The sequence below is a fragment of the Somniosus microcephalus genome, chromosome 14, assembly GCF_052327205.1.
Source record: "Somniosus microcephalus isolate GS21.2 chromosome 14, FLI_Smic_1.0, whole genome shotgun sequence".
Lineage (NCBI taxonomy): Eukaryota > Metazoa > Chordata > Chondrichthyes > Squaliformes > Somniosidae > Somniosus > Somniosus microcephalus.
The window spans coordinates 45,466,513-45,489,100 of record NC_141000.1 but is presented as its reverse complement, the minus strand read 5'-3'; the positions used below and the strand labels follow the sequence as shown (position 1 = coordinate 45,489,100).

At 48.3% G+C, this 22,588-nt stretch overlaps 1 protein-coding gene across 2 annotated transcripts in view; it reads left to right on the top strand.

The window, feature by feature from the left end:
* LOC147107474 (myelin-associated glycoprotein-like) overlaps window positions 1–22,588 on the top strand; it is a 247,690-nt gene that overhangs the window by 148,137 nt on the left and 76,965 nt on the right. For both annotated transcript variants that reach the window (XM_086006537.1, XM_086006536.1), the window contains 2 exons: window positions 16,988–17,072; window positions 19,057–19,138. In XM_086006537.1, coding sequence (XP_085862663.1) covers window positions 16,988–17,072; window positions 19,057–19,138 — 167 coding nt within the window. The remainder of the gene's footprint in view (window positions 1–16,987; window positions 17,073–19,056; window positions 19,139–22,588) is intronic.

Below are 22,588 nucleotides of genomic sequence, written 5' to 3'. Positions count from 1 at the left end.
TGATTTACGCTCCTTTGGGATGTTTTACGATGTACAAGGCGGTGTATAAATGCAAGTTGTTGTCTGATACAAGGCTGCTAATTGTTGCGACACACAGAGCTAGCCAAATATTGCAGAATGGTCCCAGAGATGAGGAACTTGAGTTATGTGGAGAGACTGGAGAAGCTGGGATTGTTCTCCTTGGAGCAGAGAAAGTTAAGGGGTGATTTAATAGAGGTGTTCAAAATCATGCAGGATTTTATTAGAGTAGATAGGAAGAAACAGGAGGTCAGCTAATATTACATCTTTAGATATTCCACGTATAAAAATTATATACATTGATACACATATATAAATATTTTTTATACATGTTATATATATATTTTACCTAGAAAAGGAAGACTTGCATTTATATAATGCTTACATTGTCCCAAAGCACTTTTAAGACAAAGAAGTACTTTTGAAGTGTATTCACTATTGTAATAGAAACATAGAAATATAGAAGATAGGAGCAGGAGTAGGCCATTCGGCCCCTTGAGCCTGCTCCGCCATTCAATAAGATCATGGCTGATGATCCAAATTCAGTACCCCGTCCCTGCATTCTCCCCATAGCCCTTGATCCCTTTAGCCTTAAGAAATATATCCAACTCCTTCTTGAATATATTTAATGAACTGGTCTCCACCGCCCTCTGTGGCAGAGAATTCCACAGGTTCACCACTCTCTGGGTGAAGAAATTCCTCCTCATCTCAGTCCTAAATGGCTTACCCCTTATCCTTAGACTATGACCCCTGGTTCTGGACGCCCCGGCCATCGGGAACATCCTTCTTGCATCTAGTCTGTCCAGGCCTGACATAATTTTATAGGTTTCGATGAGATCCCCTCTCAATCTTCTAAGCTCCAGTGAGTATAAGCCCAATCGACAGAATCTCTCCTCATACGTCATTCCTGCCATCCCAGGTATCAGTCTGGTGAATCTTCGCTGCCCTCCTTCCATGGCAAGAACATCCTTCCTCAGATAAGGCGACCAAAACTGCACACAATACTCAAGGTGCGGTCTCACCAAGGCCCTGTACAACTGCAGCAAGACACCTTTGTTCCTGTACTCAAACCCTTTTGCTACAAAGGCCAACATACCATTTGCCTTCTTAACCACCTGCTGCACCTGCATGCTTACCTTCAGCGACTGGTGCACAAGAACACCCAGGTCTCTTTGCACTTCCCCTTCTCCCAATCTATTGCCATTCAAATAATAATCTGCCTTCCTGTTTTTGCCACCAAAGTGGATAACCTCACATTTATCCAGATTATAGTGCATTTGCCATGTTTCTGCCCAATCACCTGTAATGATATCAGCAAATAGTGATGGTATTTGCCTGTTTGATTATGATGCCTTACCAGCATGTTTGCCTGATTGATTACTTATGCCTGACCAGCAGAGGGCATGTGACAGAGACAAGCAGTTTAGTTTTGGTTTCACTTTAGAGGGATCTCTAGCATGGTGTCTCCTGTAATGCTGTTAAAAAGAGTTGAACAGACTTTAGATTAAAAGACATTCTCTTTCATAAATGTCTCGTCATTGAACCCACAAAGAAATCAATACATGGTGTCAGAAGTGATTGAAAGTGATGAAGAGGAGAAATCTGAAGTTAAATCAGCTCTCCACATATTAGCAAGCCAAAAGAGAACATCGTTACTTACCATTGGAGAATAGCTAACGAAGTGAAAAATGGAAAGTTTACACCCACTGGCGAAGCTTCAGTTGACAGGTAATGTGGCTGAAAATTGGAGAAGCTTCAAACAACGTTTAGAGTTGTATTTAGCGGCAATCGGAGCTGACAAGAAAAGTGATAAAAAGAAATCGTCACTGTTCTTACATGTCGTGGGTGATGAAACGCTGGAGGTGTATAATAACTTCACATTCGCTGCTGATGGAGACAATATGAAGCTAGATAAAATAATGGAACAGTTTGAGGCCTACTGCATACCTAAACGTAACGTGACATTTGAGAGGCACAGATTTTTCACATGTGTACAGAAAACGGGAGAGACTATTGATCAGTATGTGACTGAACTGAGAAACCGAAGCAAAACATGTGAATTTGGGGGACTGACAGACTCGCTGATAAAAGACAGACTGGTGTGTGGTATTCCAGATAATGGTCTAAGGGAAAGACTGCTAAGAGAGCAAGATCTAGACCTGGGAAAAGCCATAGCACTGTGTAGGGCTACAGAGACTGTGAAGTCGCAGGCAAAAGAGCTGTTCAGTGACAGTAGCTGCAATGTGGATGCAGTGAGAAAGAACAGACACAAACCGTTTAACAAAAAGAGCGCCAATGTGAAAAAAGAGGCGTGGCCAGCGAACAAAAATGAAAGGGACAATCGAAAATCATGTAGTCGATGCGGTACACAGCATCCACCAAGAAAGTGTCCAGCATATGGTAAAACATGCAATAGTTGCAACAAAAACAACCATTATGCCCGTTGCTGTAAGAACCAAGCGCAACAAAGCAAGGTCCATACAGTAGATGAAAGCGAGATAGAGGAGTTCAATGTAGATGTTGTGTCTGAAAACAAAGAAAAAAAAAGAGACTGGATGTTGACACTAAAAGTGAATGACATACACATTCCATTTAAATTGGATACTGGAGCACAAGTTAATGTGATATCAGAGACTGATTTTAAGAAAATTAGACCCAGACCAAAGATACATGGAATAAAAGTGAAAGTGACAGGATACTCAGGTACTGATATACCAGTGAAAGGAAGATGCATTGTCAAAGTGACACACAAGGACAGAGAGCACACGCTAGCATTAATCATGGTGCCAAAGGATGTGCAGGCCATACTAGGTTTAATAGCCTGTGAGAGACTGAACCTGGTAAAGAGAGTTCTTGTTGTGGAAAGCGAAGGGGAGACAGTCTATGATGAACTCATGAAAGAGTACAACGACCTATTTCAGGGTCTAGGCTGCCTGCCAGGAGAACACACGATCAGAGTAGATAAAAGTATGCCAACGGTCATACATCCATGCAGAAAAGTTCCGTTTGCTCTTCAAAAGCAACTGAAGGCAGAGTTGGACAGGATGGAAAGCCTGAACGTGATTCAGAAGATAGATGAGCCAACTGAGTGGGTGAGTTCCCTCGTCGTAGTGGACAAAAAGAATGGAAAGCTCAGAATTTGCCTGGATCCAAGCGATCTAAACAGAGCAATAAAGAGAGAGCACTTCAAGCTTCCTACACGTGAGGAAATCATGTCACAGTTTGCAAATGCAAAGTATTTCAGCAAGTTAGATGCATCATCAGGATTTTGGCAGATGAAATTGGACGAGGCAAGGTCAAGACTGTGCACGTTCAACAGTCCATTTGGCAGATACAGATTCCTAAGGTTACCATTTGGCATTGCCTCAGCTCCTGAAGTGTATCACAAAACTATCCATATGATCTATGAGCACCTGGAGGGAGTTGATACATCAATGGATGACATCATAGTATGGGGAACCACGAGAACTGAGCATGACGAGAGACTGAAAAAAGTGCTGGAAGCAACAAGGAAAACAAACCTGAAGCTGAATAGAGAGAAATGCCAGCTCGGGGTGACAGAACTGACATTCGTGGGAGATATCCTTAGCAGTGAGGGCATCAGACCAGATCCCAGAAAGGTGTCCGCCATTGAGAATATGCCAAAGCCACAATGCAAAAAGGACGTGCAGAGGTTTAATGGAATGATCAACTACATAGGTAAATTCATATCCAACCTCTCAGAAAAGATGGCGCCACTGAGAAGACTAACTGAAAAGAACATAGAATGGGAATGGAATCATGAGCATGAGAAGTCATGGAGCGATCTAAAGAAACTGCTCACAGAGGAACCAGTTCTGAGGTTTTATGACCCAGTGAGACCCATCAAGATATCTTCAGATGCATCATAGAGTGGGCTCGGTGCCGTTCTTCTGCAAAAATATGACTACTGGCAACCTATTGCATATGCATCGCGCTCAATGACAGACGCGGAGACGCGATATGCTCAAATAGAAAAGGAGCTGCTCAGCATCACATACGCCTGTGAAAGATTTCACCAGTTTGTGGCAGGACAAGCAATCAGTGTAGAGACTGACCATAAGCCCTTGATTGCATTGTTCCAAAAGCCACTAAATAGCTGTCCGCTTAGAATACAAAGAATGATGATCAGGCTGCAACGCTATACACTGAATGTTGCGTACACACCGGGTAAGCTGATGTATACAGCAGACACGTTGTCCAGATCTGTTGACCCAAGTGAGCCTGCAAACACCACAATGGATGAAAAAGTGAACGCCTACGTGGACATGATCACAAGTGCACTGCCCATAGCAGATGCAAAAATGGAGCTCATAAAGACTGAGACAAACAAAGATGAAACACTGAGACAACTGAGGAAAAGCATCTTGGATGGATGGCCCAACATGAAGCAAGACTGCTCACCTGACATAGCAGAGTACTGGAACTGCAGGGAGGAACTATCAGTGGTCGAAGACATCATCTACAAAGGAAGTAAAATAGTTATCCCAAAGAGTCTGAGAAAAGAGATGCTAAAAAGGATCCATGGAGGACATCTGGGAATCGAAAAGTGTAAGAAAAGAGCACGAGAGGTGATGTACTGGCCACGAATCAACCAAGATGTGACAAATGAGGTGTCAAACTGCACAATATGCCTGAAATATCAAGCAAGCAATCTGGTAGAACCACTAAAGCCACACCCAGCGCCAGACAGACCTTACCAGAAGGTAGGCGCTGACCTATTCGTATGTCAAGGGAAGGACTATCTTGTAGTCACAGACCATTACTCCCTGTATCCAGAGGTTTGTAGACTGTACACCACCACTGCAGATGCTGTGATAAGATGTATGAAAGCCATATTCTCCAGACATGGCGTGGCAAGCGAGGTCTTCACAGACAACGAACCTCAGTTTTACAATGCAAGTTTCCGACACTTTGCCAAAGAGTGGGACTTTGTCCACACAACGTCAAGTCCTCACTTTCCACAGTCCAATGGTCTAGTGGAAAAATCGGTTCAGACAGTGAATAGACTGATGTACAAGGCAAAAGACAGTGGAACTGACTTCTACCAAAGCATGCTTGTATACCGCACAACGCCGCTCGAGTGTGGTATGTCACCAGCCCAACTCCTTATGAGACGTCGGCTAAGGTCAAACCTACCCATCCCGGAGAACCTCTTGAAAAGGAAAGAGGGGGAGAAAGTGAGGAAGTTCGAAGAACAACAGAAAGAAAAGCAAAAGTACTACTATGACAGAGGAACACAAAACCTACCTGAACTCCACACTGGTGACCAAGTAAGGTTCAAAGACAAAACAAACATATGGACTCAGAAGGGAACTGTCCTGAGTGAAGTTCAACCAAGATCATACACCATTCAGACAGATGAGGGTGCTGTTCTGTGAAGAAATTGTCGAGATCTTCTCATGGGACCAGCCACAGCAAGTCAAAAGACTGATACTGTTGAACAACCTGATCACACAGCTGAGAACCAATCATCTGAGGCAACAACTCAGATTCAAGGACAATCAATCAGAAAATCCTCAAGACACGTGAAGCCTCCTGAGAGACTCATTGAGCAAATTTAAGGACTATTGTTGTAGAAGGAAGTAATGTTATCTTATTCTTTCTTCAAGTTCCAGTGTATTTACATATTTCATGTGAACACACAAAGCAAGGTTAAAAAACCTTGATCATGATAATGATAATGTAAGTTCATTAAGTGTTACAGTTAAAATGCAGATTAATACAAAGAAAACATGTTGTTAGTTAAAAGTAAAATACTTTTGTTTTAAGAAAGGGAGATGTAATGATATCAGCAAATAGTGATGGTATTTGCCTGTTTGATTATGATGCCTTACCAGCATGTTTGCCTGATTGATTACTTATGCCTGACCAGCAGAGGGCATGTGACAGAGACAAGCAGCTTAGTTTTGGTTTCACTTTAGAGGGATCTCTAGCATGGTGTCTCCTGTAATGCTGTTAAAAAGAGTTGAACAGACTTTAGATTAAAAGACTGTGGCCTAGAAATTGAGTGCCCTTAGCGCCGATTTTGCGGCGCTAGAGGGCCTAGCGCTGCATTTGGCGCCGGCGCCAAAATTGCCTGGGGCCCTTACGCCGCGGTAGACCGGTAGCGCTGCGCCGGCACCGATGACATCATCGGTGTGCGCAGCGTCCCGGTTGCCATGCCGACGGGCCCCAGCGCCGAAATTCAGTTGCGGCCGCCTCGCCCGTGACAGCCGCAACTAAGACTCTGGCAACAGAGTCTTACGAGTCTTTGCGCCGGCGCATTAAAGGCCCCGCGGCGGCCGGCCGCTTTCCCGCCGGCCGCCTGGCCGCAGCTCCCTCCCCGGACTTCCCCCCCCCCCCGGAACAGAAGCAAGCCCGGCACTTGTCCGAGGTGCCGGGCTCATTTTTTAAAAGATTTTCGCGGGCCGCGATCGGGTGCAGGCAGCTCCTCCTTAAGGGAAGGAGGAGGCCTGCACTTCCCGAGCCTGCCGCACCGCATCGGGTGCCGCAGCGCCGGAATTGCGGCGCGAAACGGCAGTTAGCGCCGATTTACCGCCGCAAAGACCCTTCAGTAGCGCCGGCAGCCGTTTGGGCGCGGCCCTGCTGAATTTTTGGCGCGCGCAGGGGGACTTAGCGCCGGCACTAACTTCCGGCGCTAAAGCCCTGGCTAAGCCAAAACTCAATTTCTAGGCCATTCTCTTTCATAAATGTCTCGTCATTGAACCCAAATCGTACTGGAGTTTTACCACATCCTCCTCACAGCATACCATCCCACCCAGCTTTGTGTCGTCTGCAAATTTGGAGATATTACATCCAGTTCCCTCGTCCAGATCATTAATATATATTGTGAACAGCTGGGGTCCTAGGACCGATCCTTGCGGTACCCCACTAGTCACTGCCTGCCACTCGGAAAATGACCCGTTTATTCCAAATCTTTGCTTTCTATCTGTCAACCAGTTCTCTATCCAAGTCAATACCTTACCCCCAATCCCATGTGCCTTAACTTTGCACGCTAATCTCTTATGCGGGACCTTATCGAAAGCCTTCTGAAGGTCCAAATACACCACATCCACTGGTTCTCCCTTATCTATTTTACCAGTTACATCCTCAAAAAATTCCAGTAGATTAGTCAAGCACAATTTACCTTTTGTAAATCCATGTTGACTTTGTCTGATCCTGTCACTGCTTTCCAAGTGCTCTGCTATTACATCTTTTATAATGGACTCCAGCATTTTCCCCACTATCGATGTCAGGTTTACCGGTCTATAATTCCCCGCTTTTTCTCTACCACCTTTTTTGAATGGTGGGATAACATTAGCTACCCCCCAATCCATGGGTACTGTTCCAGAGTCTATCGAGTTCTAGAAGATGACCAGTAATGCATCTACTATCTCCAGGGCCACTTCCTTAAGTACCCTAGGATGTAGATTATCAGGCCCTAGGGATTTATCGGCCTTCAATCCCGTCAACTTCCCCAACACCATTTCCCTACAAATACTGATTTCTTTCAGTTCCTCCTTCTCATTAGTCCCTATGTACCCCGACATCTCTGGGAGGTTATTTGTGTCCTCCTTTGTGAAGACAGAACCAAAATATGTAATTAATTGGTTGGCCATTTCTTTGTTCCCCATTATAAATTCCCCCGATTCTGACTGCAAGAGATCTACGCTTGACTTCACCAATCTTTTCCTCTTCACATATCTATAAAAGCTTTTACAGTCAGTTTTTATGTTCCCTGCAAGCTTACTTTCATAATCTATTTTCCCCTTCTTAATTAATCGCTTTGTCCTCCTTTGCTGAATCCTAAACTGTTCCCTATCCTCAGGTTTGCTGCTTTTTTTGGCCAATTTATATGTCCTCTCTTTGGATCTTATGTTATCCCTAATTTCCCTTGTTAGCCATGGTTGAGTCACCTTTTTTGATTTATTTTTATGCTAAACTGGGTTAAAGAAATTCTATAGTTCAGCCATGCGATCTTTGAATGTTTGCCATTGCCTATCTACCGTCAACCCTTTGAGTGACATTACCCAATCAATCCTACCCAACTCGGGCCTCATACCATCATAGTTCCCTTTTATTTAAATTCAGGACCTTAGTCTCTGAGTCAACTACTTCACTCTCCATCTTAATGAAAAATTCTATCATATTATGATCGCTCCGACCCAAGGGGCCTCGCACAACAAGATTGCTAATTAATCCTTTCTCATTGCATAATACCCAGTCTAAGATGGCCTGATCCCTAGTTGGTTCCTCGACATATTGGTCCAGGAATCCCTCCTCCACAGTATTGTTACTGATTTGGTTAGCCCAATCTATATGTAGATTAAAGTCACCCATGATGACTGCTGTGCCCTTATTGCACGCTTCTCTAATTTCCCTTATAATGCCATCCCCAACCTCTGCATTACTGTTTGGGGGTCTATACACCACTTCCACTAACGTTTTCTGCCCTTTGGTATTTCTCAGTTCTACCCATACAGATTCCACATCATCAGAGCTAATATCTTTCCTTACAATTGTGTTAATCCCCTCTTTAACCAGCAATGCTACCCCACCTCCTTTTCCTTTTTGCCTATCTTTCCTGAATATTGAATACCCCTGGATGTTGAGTTCTCAGCCTTGGTCCCCCTGGAGCCATGTTTCCGTAATCCCAATCATATCGTATTCATTTACCTCTATTTGCACTGCTAATTCATCTACTTTATTACGAATGCTCCTTGCATTAAGACACAAAGCCTTCAGGCTTGCTTTTTTAACGCTCTTAGACCTTTTAGAATTATTATTTACTGTGGCCATGTTTGTTTTAAACCCTTGATTTCTCTGATTGCCACCTTTGTTTTTCTCCTTCCTGTCTTTTGCTTCTATCCTTGTTTCCCTTTCCTTTGTCTCCCTGCTCAGGTTCCCAACCCCCTGCCATTTTAGTTTAAACCCTCCCCCACAGCACTAGCAAACACTCCCCCAAGGACATCGGTCCCGGTCCTGCCCAGGTGCAGACCGTCCGGTTTGTACTGGTCCCACCTCCCCCAGAACCGGTTCCAATGTCCTAGGAATTTGAATCCCTCCACCTTGCACCATTCCTCTAGCCACGTATTCATTTGAAGTATCCTTCTATTTCTACTCTGACTAGCACGTGGCACTGGTAGCAATCCTGAGATTACTACATTTGAGGTCCTATTTTTTAATTTACCTCCTAACTCCCTATATTCAGCTTTTAGGACCTCATCCTGTTCTTTACCTATATCGTTGGTACCTATATGCGCCACAACAGCTGGCTGTTCACCTTCCCTTTCCAAAATTTTCTGCAGCTTCTCCGAGACATCCTTGACCCTTGCACCAGGGAGGCAACACAACATCCTGGAGTCTCGTTTGCTGCTGCAGAAACGCCTATCTATTCCCCTTACAGTAGAATCCCCTATCACTATAGCTCTACCACTCTTTTTCCTCCCGTCCTGTGCAGCAGAACCACCCCTGGTGCCAGGAGCTTGGCTGCTGCTGCCTTCCCCTGTTCAGCCATCCCCCCCAACAGTATCCAAAATGGTATAACTGTTCGAGAGGGGGATGACCCCAGGGGATCCCTGCACTACCTGCCTGCACCTAGTATTCTGCCTGATGGTCACCCATTCCCTTTCTGCCCGTGCAACCTTTACCTGCAGTGTGACCACCTCCCTAAACGTGCTATCCACGACTTCCTCAGCCTCGCAAATGCTCCAATATCTATCCATCCGCTGCTCCAGTGCCGCAATGCGGTCTGTCAGTAGCTTTAGCTGGACACACTTCCCGCACACATGGTCGTCAGGGACACAGGAAGTGTCCCTGATTTCCTACATAGTGCAGGAGGAGCAAACTAGGGGGCTGAGCTGTCCTGACATGACTTACCCTTTACTTCCTTTAAATTAAGTTAATTACATCTAGTTCCCTCGTCTAGATCATTGTGAATAGCTGGGGTCCTAGACCTGATCCCTGCGGTACCCCACTAGTCACTGCCTGCCACTCGGAAAAAGATCCGTTTATTCAAACTATTTGCTTCCTGTCTGCCAACCAGTTCTCTATCCAAGTCAGTACCTTGCCCCCAATCCCATGTGCCTTAACTTTACACGCTAATCTCTTATGTGGGACCTTATCGAAAGCCTCCTGAGAGTCTGCTGGGCCTTCAATAACCACAAAACTAGAAGTTATAGACTTAAACAAGTTGGCTTTTAATCACTAAAATCAGAGCTAACATCTCAACATGCCGACTGGTTCACAGGAATGAGTCATACAGATCCTGGGATCTTTACGTAAGAGAAGTCAGGGGCGGAGCCAAGAGCCAAGGCCTGGAACCTCCCAGGTAAGTCGGGAAAGAGGAAGTGAAACTATACACAGTGGGGGAGGGTAATATACATGAGTGCAAAATGAATACAGAATCAAGACAAACAGATTTCATTACATTCACCCCTTCTATAGATTTAGTCCATCGGGGTGATGTTTCTTAAAAGTTGGTATAAGTGAGCCTGTCAGGAGGTTTTGCAGTTCTCAGTGATCGGCGCAAAGCCGGTTGGGGTGCTTCTAGGGGAGTGGATTCTGGTTCCTCCGCTGTCCGGGCCTCCACAGTGTCTTCCAGGTTATCTGCAGTGTCCTCCAGGTTAAAGTTGGGTATTGATACCTCTGGGCGTCCTGTCTCTTTGTAGTGTAGGTCTTCATCGGGTAGTCTCCCATCGTTCTCTCCGCTCCCCGAGGGAGCGAGGTCTTTTATGGAAACAGTGTCCTCTCGCCCGTCAGAGTATTCGATATAGGCGTACTGAAGGTTTGCATGGAGGAGCTGTACCTTTTCCACAAGGGGGTCCGTTTTATGGCCTCTCACGTGCTTCCGCAATAGCACTGTCCCCGGAGACGTCAGCCACGCGGGTAGAGATATGCCCGAGGTGGATTTCCGGGGGAAAACGAACATCTTTTCGTGAGGGGTAGCGTTAGTGGCAGTACACAACAGAGACCTTATGGAGTGGAGCATGTCTGGGAGGACTTCCTGCCAGCGGGAGGTCGGAAGGCCTTTTGACTTTAAGGCTAATGTGACAGCCTTCCAAACAGTAGTATTCTCCCTTTCCACTTGCCCATTACCCCGGGGGTTGTAGTTAGTGGTTCTGCTAGTGGCTATCCCCTTCGAGAGCAAGAACTGGCGCAGCTCGTCACTCATGAATGACGTCCCCCTATCGCTGTGTATGTAGTTCGGCATGCCAAACATGCAGAATAGATTACAGAGACACTTGATGACCGTGGCACTGGTCATGTCTGGGCAGGGAATGGCGAAGGGGAAGCAGGAATATTCATCAATGATATTGAGGAAGTATACGTTACGGTCGGCAGAGGGAAGGGGTCCCTTGAAGTCCAGACTTAGGCGCTCGAATGGCCGTGTGGCTTTGATAAGGTGTGCACGGTCAGGCCTGTAGAAACGAGGCTTGCATTCCGCACAGATGCGGCAGGCTCTGGTCATTGCCCTGACCTCCTCGATGGAGTGGGGCAGATTGCGGGACTTTATAAAATGGTATAGTCGGGTGACCCCTGGGTGACAGAGGTCGTTGTGGAGACCCTGTAATTTGTCCGTATGAATGCTGGCACACATTCCCCACGATAGGGCGTCTGGGGGTTCATTAAGGGCTCCCGGCCTGTACATAATATCATAGTCGAATGTGGATAGTTCGATCCTCCACCTGAGTATTTTGTCATTCTTGATTTTCCCCCTTTGTTTGTTATTAAACATGAAAGCCACTGACCGCTGGTCGGTGAGCAGGGTGAAACGTTTGCCGGCTAGGTAGTGTCTCCAGTGCCACACTGCCTCCACTATAGCCTGTGCCTTCATCTCGACAGAAGAGTGCCTGATTTCAGGTCCCTGAAGGATTCGAGAGAAGAAGGCCAGAGGTCTCCCAGCCTGATTGAGGGTCGCAGCTAAGGCAAAGTCTGACGCATCGCTTTCGACTTGAAAGGGAATGCATTCATCCACTGCACACACTGCAGCCCTTTCAATGTCCTGTTTAATGCTGGTGAAAGCCTCCCGAGCTTCAGCTGATAGTGGGAAGGATGTCGATTTAATGAGGGGTCGGGCCTTATCAGAGTAATTGGGCACCCATTGGGCATAATACGAAAAAAATCCCAGGCACCTTTTTAAAGCTTTGGGATTGTGTGGCAGGGGCAGTTCCTTTAGGGGGCGTAATCGGTCAGGGTCCGGTCCAATTACCCCATCTTCCACCACACAGCCGAGGATACAGAAACGGGTTGTGTTGAAGACACATTTGTCTTCGTTGTAGGTTAGATTCAGCTTTAGGGCAGTTTTTAAAAATCTCGCAAGATTTAGATCATGGTCTTGCTGGTTGTGCCCGCAGATAGTGACATTGTCCAGATAGGGGTAGGTAGCTTGTAGCTTATTCTCGTCAACCATGCAGTCCATCTCACGTTGGAAGACTGAGACCCCATTTGTTACTCCGAAGGGCACTCTGAGAAAATGGTAGAGGCGCCCGTTCGCCTCGAAGGCGGTGTATGGGCGGTCCTCCGTTCTAATGGGGAGCTGGTGATACGCGGATTTGAGGTCGATAGTCGAGAAGACTCGGTATTGCGCAATCTGGTTGACCATTTCTGATATGCGGGGTAAAGGGTAGGCGTCCAGCTGGGTATAAATATTAACAGTCTGGCTGTAGTCAATTACCATCCGTTTCTTTTCGCTATTTTTAACTATGACTACTTGGGCACGCCACGGGCTGGTACTGCATTCAATAATGCCTTCCCGCAGGAGTCTGTCCACTTCCGCCTTGATAAAGTGTCTGTCTTCCAGACTGTACTGTCTACTTTTGGTCGCTATGGGCCTACAGTTCGGAGCGAGATTAGCGAATAAAGAGGGCGGACTGATTTTTAAGGTTGATAGGCCACAGACTGTGAGTGGCGCCTGGGACCCGCCATATGCTAGCGTGACACTTTCGTGGTGGCACTGGAAGTCCAGGCCCAAGATTACATTAACGCAGTGTTCTGGCATCACGAGGAGTTTAAAATCCTTGTAGTCCGTGCCTTTTACAGTCAGTGTTACCACACAGTAGCCCAAAATGTCCGAAGTGTGGGGCTTAGCAGCCATAGCAATTCTGCTCCGTGTAGGGGTTACCGTTAATGAGTGCCGCCGTACCAGGCTAGGGTGGATAAAACTCTCGGTACTCCCACAGTCAATTAAACATTTTGTTAAATTCCCGTTTACCTTTATGTCCATCATGGATTTTGTCAATGGGTGTGGCCTGGATTGATCCACCGTGTTCGAAGCCACTGTTGGGTCCTGGGCGGCCGTTGAGTCGGGAAAAGATGGCGGATCCCAAGATGGCGGCCCGCACGGCACGCACGAGGCGGTGACGGAGTTGGAAATCGGATTCCCCCTGCAGACTTTGCTAAAATGCCCCTTTTTCTTACATTTGAAGCATGTAGCGTCCTTCGTTGGGCATCGTTGTCTGGGGTGCTTGGCCTGGCCGCAGAAGTAGCATTTCGGGCCTCGAGACATTGCCGCTGTAGTAGGACTCCTGGGTGAACTTCTGTGTGGGGACTCCGGCGGCGTAGAGCTGGTCTGAGACCTGAATGGGGAAGATGGCTGATTCCAAGATGGCGGCCCCCTCGGCGCGCACGAGGCAGTGAGGGCCGCATGGCCGGAAGAATAAGAGTCAGAGTTTTTCTGGGCCACGTCCAGCGATCGCGCAGTGGCCACTGCCTTTTTTAAGTCCAGGACCTCCTTCTCCAGCAGTCTCTGCCGGATATAATTCGATTTGAGGCCCGTGATGAAGGAATCGCGGACCAATTCGTCAGAGAACGCGTTGGCCGTCAAGGCTTTGCAGTTACAGTCCTTTAGGCCCTGTAAGAAATCGTCCATTGATTCGTCTGGTCGCTGCCTGCGTGTAGCCAGCAGATGTCTGGCGTATACTTCGTTTACGGGCCTCTGGTATTGGGCCTTCAGGATAGTGATGGCCTCCGTGTAAGAGGTGGCATCCCGGATGAACGAATAAATCCGATGACTTACGCGAGTAGTCAGTAGACTCAGTTTATCTACCTCGCTAGCGGATGAGGCCCCCGCGAAGAGTTCGAAGCATTTGAGCCAGTGTCCAAATTGATTTGCTGCTTCAGCAGAATGTGGATCCAAGTCCAGACGCTTTGGTTTTAGGAGTCGATCCATCCTAGTATTCTTTAGTGATTAAAATTGATGGGCCTTCAATAACCACAAAACTAGAAGTTATAGACTTAAACAAGTTGACTTTTAATCACTAAGATCAGAGCTAACATCTCAACATGACGACTGGTTCACAGGAATGAGTCACTGCCCCTCGACAGTGCAGTGTTCCTTCAGTACTGCCCCTCTGACAGTGCAGCACGTCCTCAGTATTGTCCTTCAGACAGTGCAGCGTTCTCTCAGTATTGCCGCTTCGACAGTGCAGCGGTCCCTCAGTATAGCCCCTCCGACAGCGCAGCGCTCCCTCAGTATTGCCCCTCTGACAGTGCTGCGTTCCACCAGTATTGCCCCTACGACAGTGCAGCGTTCCCTCATTACTGCCCCTTCAACAGTGCAGTGCTCCCTCAGGAATACCCCTCCGGCAGTGTAGCACCTCCTCAGTACTGCGCCTCCGACAGTGCAGTGCTCCCTCAGTACTGCCCTTCTGACAGTGCAGTGCTCCCTCAGTATTGCCCTTCTGACAGTGCTGCGTTCCACCAGTATTGCCCCTATGACAGTGCAGCATTCCCTCAGTACTGCCCCTCTACATTGCAGCGCTCCCTCAGTACAGCCCCTCCGACAGTGCAGTGCTCACTCAGTCTTGCCACTCCGTCAGTGCAGCGCTCCCTCAGTCCTGCCCTTCAGACAGTGCAGCATTCCCTTAGTACTGCCACACTGACAGTGCAGTCCTCCCTCAGTACTGTGGATATGACCGGGCTACGCTCCCTCAGTACTGCCCCTCCCACAGTGCAGTGCTCCCTCAGTACTGTCCGTCTGACACTGCAGTGCACCCTCAGTATTGCGACTTCGACAGTGCAGCGTTCCTTCAGTACTGCCCCTCCAACAGTGCAGTGCTCCTTCATTACAGCCCCACTGACAGTGCAGCGCTCCCTCAGCACTGCGGATATGACTGGGCCATGCTCCCTCAGTACTGCCCCTCCAGCAGAGCAGCACTCCCTCAGTGATGGGCCTTCAATAACCACAAAACTAGAAGTTATAGACTTAAACAAGTTGGCTTTTAATCACTAAGATCAGAGCTACCATCTCAACACGCCGACTGGTTCACAGGAATGAGTCATACAGATCCTGGGATCTTTATGTAAGAGAAGTCAGGGGCGGAGCCAAGAGCCAAGACCTGGAACCTCCCAGGTTAGTCGGGAAAGAGGAAGTGAAACTATACACAGTGGGGGAGGGTAATATACATGAGTGCAAAACGAATACAGGATCAAGACAAACAGATTTCGTTACAGAGTCCAAATACACCACATCCATTGGTTCTCCCTTATCAATTCTAGCAGTTACAACCTCAAAAAATTCCAGTAGATTAGTCAAGCACGATTTACCTTTTGTAAATCCATGTTGACTTTGTCCGATCCTGTCACTGTTTTCCAAGTGCTCTGCTATTACATCTTTTATAATTGACTCCAGCATTTTCCCCACTACCGATGTCAGGTTTACCGGTCTATAATTCTCCGTTTTCTCTCTACCACCTTTTTTGAATAGTGGGGTAACATTAGCTACCCTCCAATCCATGGGAACTTTTCCAGAGTCTATAGAATTTTGGAAGATGACCAGCAATGCATCGACTATTTCTAGGGCCACTTCCTTAAGTACTCTAGGATGTAGATTATCTGGCCCCGGGGATTTATTGGCCTTCAATCCCGTCAACTTCCCTAACACCATTTCCCTACAAATACTGATTTCTTTCAGTTCCTCCCTCTCATTAGACCCTATGTTCCCTGACATCTCTGGGAGGTTATTTGTGTCCTCCTTTGTGAAGACAGAACCAAAGTATGTATTTAATTGGTCAGCCATTTCTTTGTTCCCCATTATAAATTCCCCTGATTCTGACTGCAAAGGACCTATGCTTGACTTCACCAATCTTTTTCTCTTCACATATCTATAGAAGCTTTTACAGTCAGTTTTTATGTTCCCTGAAAGCTTACTCTCAAACTCTATTTTCCCCCTCTTAATTAATCCCTTTGTCCTCCTTTGCTGAATCCTAAACTGCTCCCAATCCTCAGGTTTACTGCTTTTTCTGGCCAATTTATATGTCCTCTCCTTGGATCTTATGCTCCCTAATTTCCCTTGTTACCCATGGTTGAGTCACCTTTTTTGTTTTATTTTTATGCCAAACAGTGATGAACAAATTCTATAGTTCATCCATGCAATCTTTAAATGATTGCCATTGTCTATCCACCGTCAACCCTTTCAGTAACATTCCCCAATCAATCCTACCCAACTCGCACCTCATACCATCATAGTTTCCTTTATTTAAATGTAAATGTAAATGTAGGAAACATGGCCGTCAATTCACGAACAACAAGATCCCACATAAAGCAATGCGATAATGACCAGGTAATCTGTTGTGGTGATGTTGGTTGATATATATATATATATATTAGATATATACATATATAGATATTATATAGTGGTTCACTAATGTCCTTTAGTGAAGGAAACTTGCCGTCCTAAACTGGTCTGGGGCTATATGTGACTCCAGTCCCACACCAACGTGGTTACTCTTAACTGTCCTCTGAAGTGACCACTCAGTTTGTATCAAGCCCGCTATCAGCAGTTCAAGAAGAAGGCCCACAACCATCTTCTCAAGGGGCAACTAGGGATGGGAAATAAATGCCGGCCTTACCAGCGACGTCCGCATCCTGAGAATGAATTGTCAAATATTGAGCGAGTGTGTCGCTTCTTGAGGTACATCGGAGCACTGTTCTAAAGCTGACCTGCAGTAATTAATTTTTGTTTTTACAGTTAGAGACTCCAATGAATGGAAAGTAGGATTGCTTGCTGCTGGGATCATGTTAAGTGTTGCACTGGCTGGATTCGTAATCTTCAAGTATGTGTGGAGGTTTTTCAAACTCTTTATTTCAATCTCTCTCTGTAAATCAGTGACTTTCCCTCGGGTACAGCACCAGACACCACATCCGTAAGCGGTCCCTGCGACCCCTACGATCTGGAGTGCCCATCATGGCCCAGTATCCAGGAGAAGGCTTAGGAGTTGTTGTGATCTAGAATGCACTGCCTGGAAGCAGATTCAACAGTAACAGCAAAAGAGGAAATAGCAGAGGCCCTGACCATAATTTTTCAATCCTCTCTGGCTTCAGGTGTGGTGCCGGGGGACTGGAGGACTGCTAATGTGGTACCCTTGTTTAAAAAGGGATAAAAGGATAGACCGAGTAATTACAGGCCAGTCAGCCTAACCTCGGTGGTGGGAAAATTATTGGAAAGAATTCTGAAGGACGGAATAAATCTTCATTTAGAAAGACACGGATTAATCAGGGATAGTCAGCATGGATTTGTTAAGGGAAGGTCATGTCTGACAAACTTGATTGAATTTTTTGAGGAGATAACAAGGAAGGTAGATGAGGATAGTGCATTTGATGTAGTGTATATGGACTTTAGCAAGGCTTTTGATGAGGTTCCACATGGCAGACTGGTCACGAAGTTAAAAGCGCATGGGATCCAGGGCAAAGTGTCAAGTTGGATTCAAAACTGGCTCGGAGACAGGAAGCAGAGGGTAATGGTTGATGGGTGTTTTTATGATTGGAAGGCTGTTTCCAGTGTGGTTCCGCAGAGCTCAGTACTAGGTCCCTTGCTTTTTGTGGTATATATCAACGATCTTGACTTGAATATAGGGGGTATGATTAAGAAGTTTGCAGATGATACTAAAATCGGCTGTGTGGTTGATACTGAAGAAGGAAGCTGTAGAATTCAATCCGGAGAAGTGTGAGGTAATGCATTTGGGGAGGGCTAACAAGGAAAGGAAATACACATTAAATGGTAGGACACTGAGTAGTGTAGAGGAATAAAGGGACATTGGAGTGCATGTCCACAGATCCCTGAAGGTAGCACGCCAAGTAGATAAGGTGGTTAAGAAGGCATACGGAATGCTTGCCTTTATTAGCCATGGCATAGAATACAAGAGCAGGGGGGTTATGTATAAAACACAATTATGTATAAAACACTAGTTAGGCCTCAGCTAGAGTACTGCGTGCAGTTCTGGTCACCACATTACAGGAAAGATGTGATTGCACTGGAGAGGGTTCAGAGGAGATTTACAAGGATGTTGCCGAGAATAGAGAACCTTAGCTTTGAGGAAAGACTGGATAGGCTGGGTCTGCTTTCCTTGGAACAGAGGAGGATGAGGGGATAACTTACTGAGGTGTATAAAATTATGAGGGGACTAGATAAAGTGGACAGAAAGGACCTATTTCTCTTAGCAGAGGGGTCAAAAACCAGGGGGCACAGATTTAAAGTAATTGGTGGAAGGTTTAGAGGGGATTTGAGGGGAAATGTCTTCACCCAGAGGGTTGTGGGGGCCTGGAACTCACTGCCTGAAAGGGTGGTAGAGGCAGGAACCCTAACCACATTTAAATAGTACTTGGATGTGCACTTGGGATGCTCTAACCTGCAGGGCTACAGACCAAGAGCTGGGAAGTGGGATTAGGCTGGATAGCTCTTTGTTGGCCAGTGTGGACACGATGGCCTCATTCCGTGCTGTAACTTTCTATGATTCTATGATTCTAACTTTTAAAAAGGGAATTGGATAAATACTTGAAAAGGAGAAAATTTGCAGGACTATGGGGAAAGAGCAGGGGTGAGTGGGACTAATTGGATAGATCTTTCAAAGAGCCGGCACTGGCACGATGGGCCGAGTGGCCTCCTTCTGTGCTGTGTGATTCTATGATTCTATATATGTGGACAGAATCCATTTAAAGAGACAGTCCACTTGTTGCTGTAACATTACAGTGGGGTCTCAGTCTAAGCTGCACTGACACTCTGATATATGATAACCAAAGTGCGATATTCTGCTATTTCAGGAGAAAGACAGAGACTAAGGAGAGAAATTCAGAGCTCAGTGAAATTGCAGTGACCGACAGTCCATTCTCCATGAAGCACCAGGTACAGGAACTGTTTGATCTTAGTCCGAAGACTCAATCTCCGTGTATAGACAACAAGTGTCAGAGATTCCCAGTTGGGTTGCTTACGAATTTCTGTGTATGCTGTCAGCCGGGAGTCAGAGACTTGAGCCCTATAATTTAGGCCGACACTCCCAGTGCAGGACTGAGAGAGTCTCGCAACATCAGAGGGGCAGTACTGAGGGAGCGCTGCGCTGTCGGACGGGCAGTACTGAGTGAGCGCTGCACTGTCGGAGGTACAGTACTGAGGGAGTGCTGCACGGTCAGAGGGGCAGTGCTGAGGGAGTGCTGCACTGTCGCAGGGGCAGTACTGAGGGAGCTATCAACACTATCGGAGGGACAGTACTGAGGGAGTGTTGCACTGTCGGCGCGGCAGTACTGAGGGAGCGCCGCACTGTCAGAGGGGCAGTACTGAGGGAGCACTAGAGTGTCGGATGGGCAGTACAGAGGGAGCGCTGCACTGTCGGAGGGGCAATACTGAGGGGGTGCTGCACTGACGGAGCAACAATACTGAGGGAACGCTGCACTGTCAGAGGGGCAGTACTAGGGAGTGTTGCACTATTGGAGGTGCAGTCCTGAGGGAGCGCTGCACTGTCAGAGGGGCAGTACTAGGGAGTGTTGCACTATTGGAGGTGCAGTCCTGAGGGAGCGCTGCACAGATAGAGGGCCATTACTGAGGGAGCGATGCACTGTCGGAGGGTTAGTCCTGAGGGAGCGCTGCACTGTCGGGGGGGGGCAGTACTGAGGAAACGTTGCACTGTCAGAGGGGCAGAACTGAGGGAACGCTGCACTGTCGGAGGGACAGTACTGAGGGATTGCTGCACTGTTGGAGGGGCAGTACTGAGGGCCCATGCCCTGTTGGATGAGCAGTACTGAGGGAGCACTTCATTGTCGGTGGAGCTGTACTGAGGAAGTGCTGTACTGTCGGAGGGGCACTGCTGAGGGAGTAATGCACTGTCGGAGGGGCAGTACTGAGGGAGCGCTGCACTGTCGGAGGGGTAATACTGTGGGAGTGCTGCACTGTCGGAGAGAAAATACTGAGGGAAATCTGCACTGTCGGAGGGGCAGTAATGAGGGAGCGCTGCTCTGTCAGATGTCAGTACTGAGTGAGCATTGCACTGTCGAGGGGCAGTACTGAGGGAGCGCTACACTGTCGGAGGGTCAGTACTGAGGGAGCGCTGCACTGTCCAGGGGCAGTACTGAAGGAGCGCAGCACTGTCGGTGGGGCAGTAATGAGGGAGCGTTGCACTGTCGGAGGGGCAATACTGAGGGAAAGCTGTACTGTGGGAGGGGCAATACTGTGGGAAAGCTGCATAGTTGGAAGGGCAATACTGAGGGAGTGCTGCACAGCTGGAGGTGCAGTTCTGACGGAGCATTGCACTGCAGGAACGGCAGTACTGAGGGAGCGCTGCACTGTCGGAGGGGCAGTACTGAGGGAGCACTGCACTGTCGGAGGGGCAGTACTGATGGAGCGCTGCAATGTGGGAGGTGCAGTACTGAGGGAGCACTGTACTGTCGGTGGGGCAGTATTGAGGGAACACTGCAATGTCGGTGGGGCATTACTGAGGGACAGCTGCACTGTCGGAGGGACATTGCAGAGCGAGCGCTGCACTGTCGGAGGGGCAATAGTGAGGGTGCGTTGCACTGTCGGAGGGGCAGTACTGAGGGAGCGCTGCAGTGTCGGAGGTGCAGTACTGAGGGAGCACCGCATTGTTGGAGGGGCGTACTGAGGGAGCGCTGCACTGCCGGAGGGGCAATACTGAGGAAACACTGCACTGTTGGAGGGGCTGTACTGAGGGAGTGCTGCACTGTCGGAGGGACAATACCGAGGGAACGCTGCACTGTCGGAAGAGCAATACTGAGGGAGTGCTGCACTGTTGGAGGGGCAGTACTGAGGGAGTGTGGCCCTGTCGGAGCCGCGGTATTGAGGGGGCGCTGCACTGTCGGTGGGACAGTACTGAAGGAGCGCAGCACTGTCGGTGGGGCAGTACTGAGGGAGCGTTGCACTGTCGGAGGGGCAGTACTGAGGGAGTGCTGCACTGTCCGCGTGGAACTACTGAGGGAGCGCTGCACTTTGGGGGGGACAGTACTGAGGGAGCGCTGCACTATCGGAGGAGCAATACTGTGGGAACGCTGCACTGTTGGAGGGGCAGTACAGAGGGAGCTCGGCCCTGTCGAAGCTGCAGGACTGAGGGAGCACTACACTGTCGGAGGGGCAGTATTGAAGGACCACTGCACTGTTGGAGGGACATTGCAGTGGGGGCACTGCACTGTCGGAGGGGCAGTACTGAGGGAGTGCTGCACTATTGGAGGGGTAATACTGAGGGAGAGCTGCAATGTTGGAGGGGCAATACTGAGGGAACGCTGCACTGTCGGAGCGGCAATACTGTGGGAAAGCTGCATTGTCAGAAGGGCAGTACAGAGGGATTGCTGCACAGCTGGAGGGGCAATACTGAGGGAGCACTGCGATGTCAGGGAGGCAGTACTGAGGGAGCGCAGCACTGTAGGAATGGCAGTACTGATGGAGCGCTGCACTGTTGGAGGGGCAGTACTGCATTTGCGCTGCACTGTCGAACGGGCAGGACTGAGGGAGCGCTGCACTGTCGGAGGGGCCGTACTGAGGGAGCGCTGCCCTGTTGGAGGGGCAGCACTGAGGGAGCGCTGCCCTGTTGGAGGGTCAGTACTAAGGGAGTGCTGCACTGTCTGTGGGGCAGTACTAGGGAGCGTTGCACTATTGGAGGTGCAGTCCTGAGGGAGTGCTGCGCAGATAGAGGGCCATTACTGAGGGAGCGATGCACTGTCGGAGGGTCAGTCTTGAGGGAGCGCTGCACTGTCGAGGTGCAGTACTGAGGGAGCGCTGCATTGTCGGAGTGTCAGTACTGAAAGAGCACTGCGCTGTTGGGGGGGGGCAGTACTGAGGAAAGGTTGCACTGTCAGAGGGGCAGAACTGAGGGAACGCTGCACTGTCAGAGGGACAGTACTGAGGGATTGCTGCACTGTTGGAGGGGCAGTACTGAGGGCCCGTGCCCTGTTGGATGAGCAGTACTGAGGGAGCACATCATTGTCGGTGGAGCTGTACTGAGGAAGTGCTGTACTGTCGGAGGGGCACTGCCGAGGGAGTAATGCACTGTCGGAGGGGCAGTACTGAGGGAGTGCTGCACTGTCGGAGGGGTAATACTGTGGGAGTGCTACACTGTCAGAGAGAAAATACTGAGGGAAATCTGCACTGTCGGAGGGGCAGTAATGAAGGAGCGCTGCTCTGTCAGATGTCAGTACTGAGTGAGCATTGCACTGTCGAGGGGCAGTACTGAGGGAGTGCTACACTGTCGGAGGGTCAGTACTGAGGGAGCGCTGCACTGTCCAGGGCCAGTACTGAGGGAGTGCTGCACTGTCGGAGGGACAGTACTGAGGGAGCGCTGCAGTGTCGGAGGGG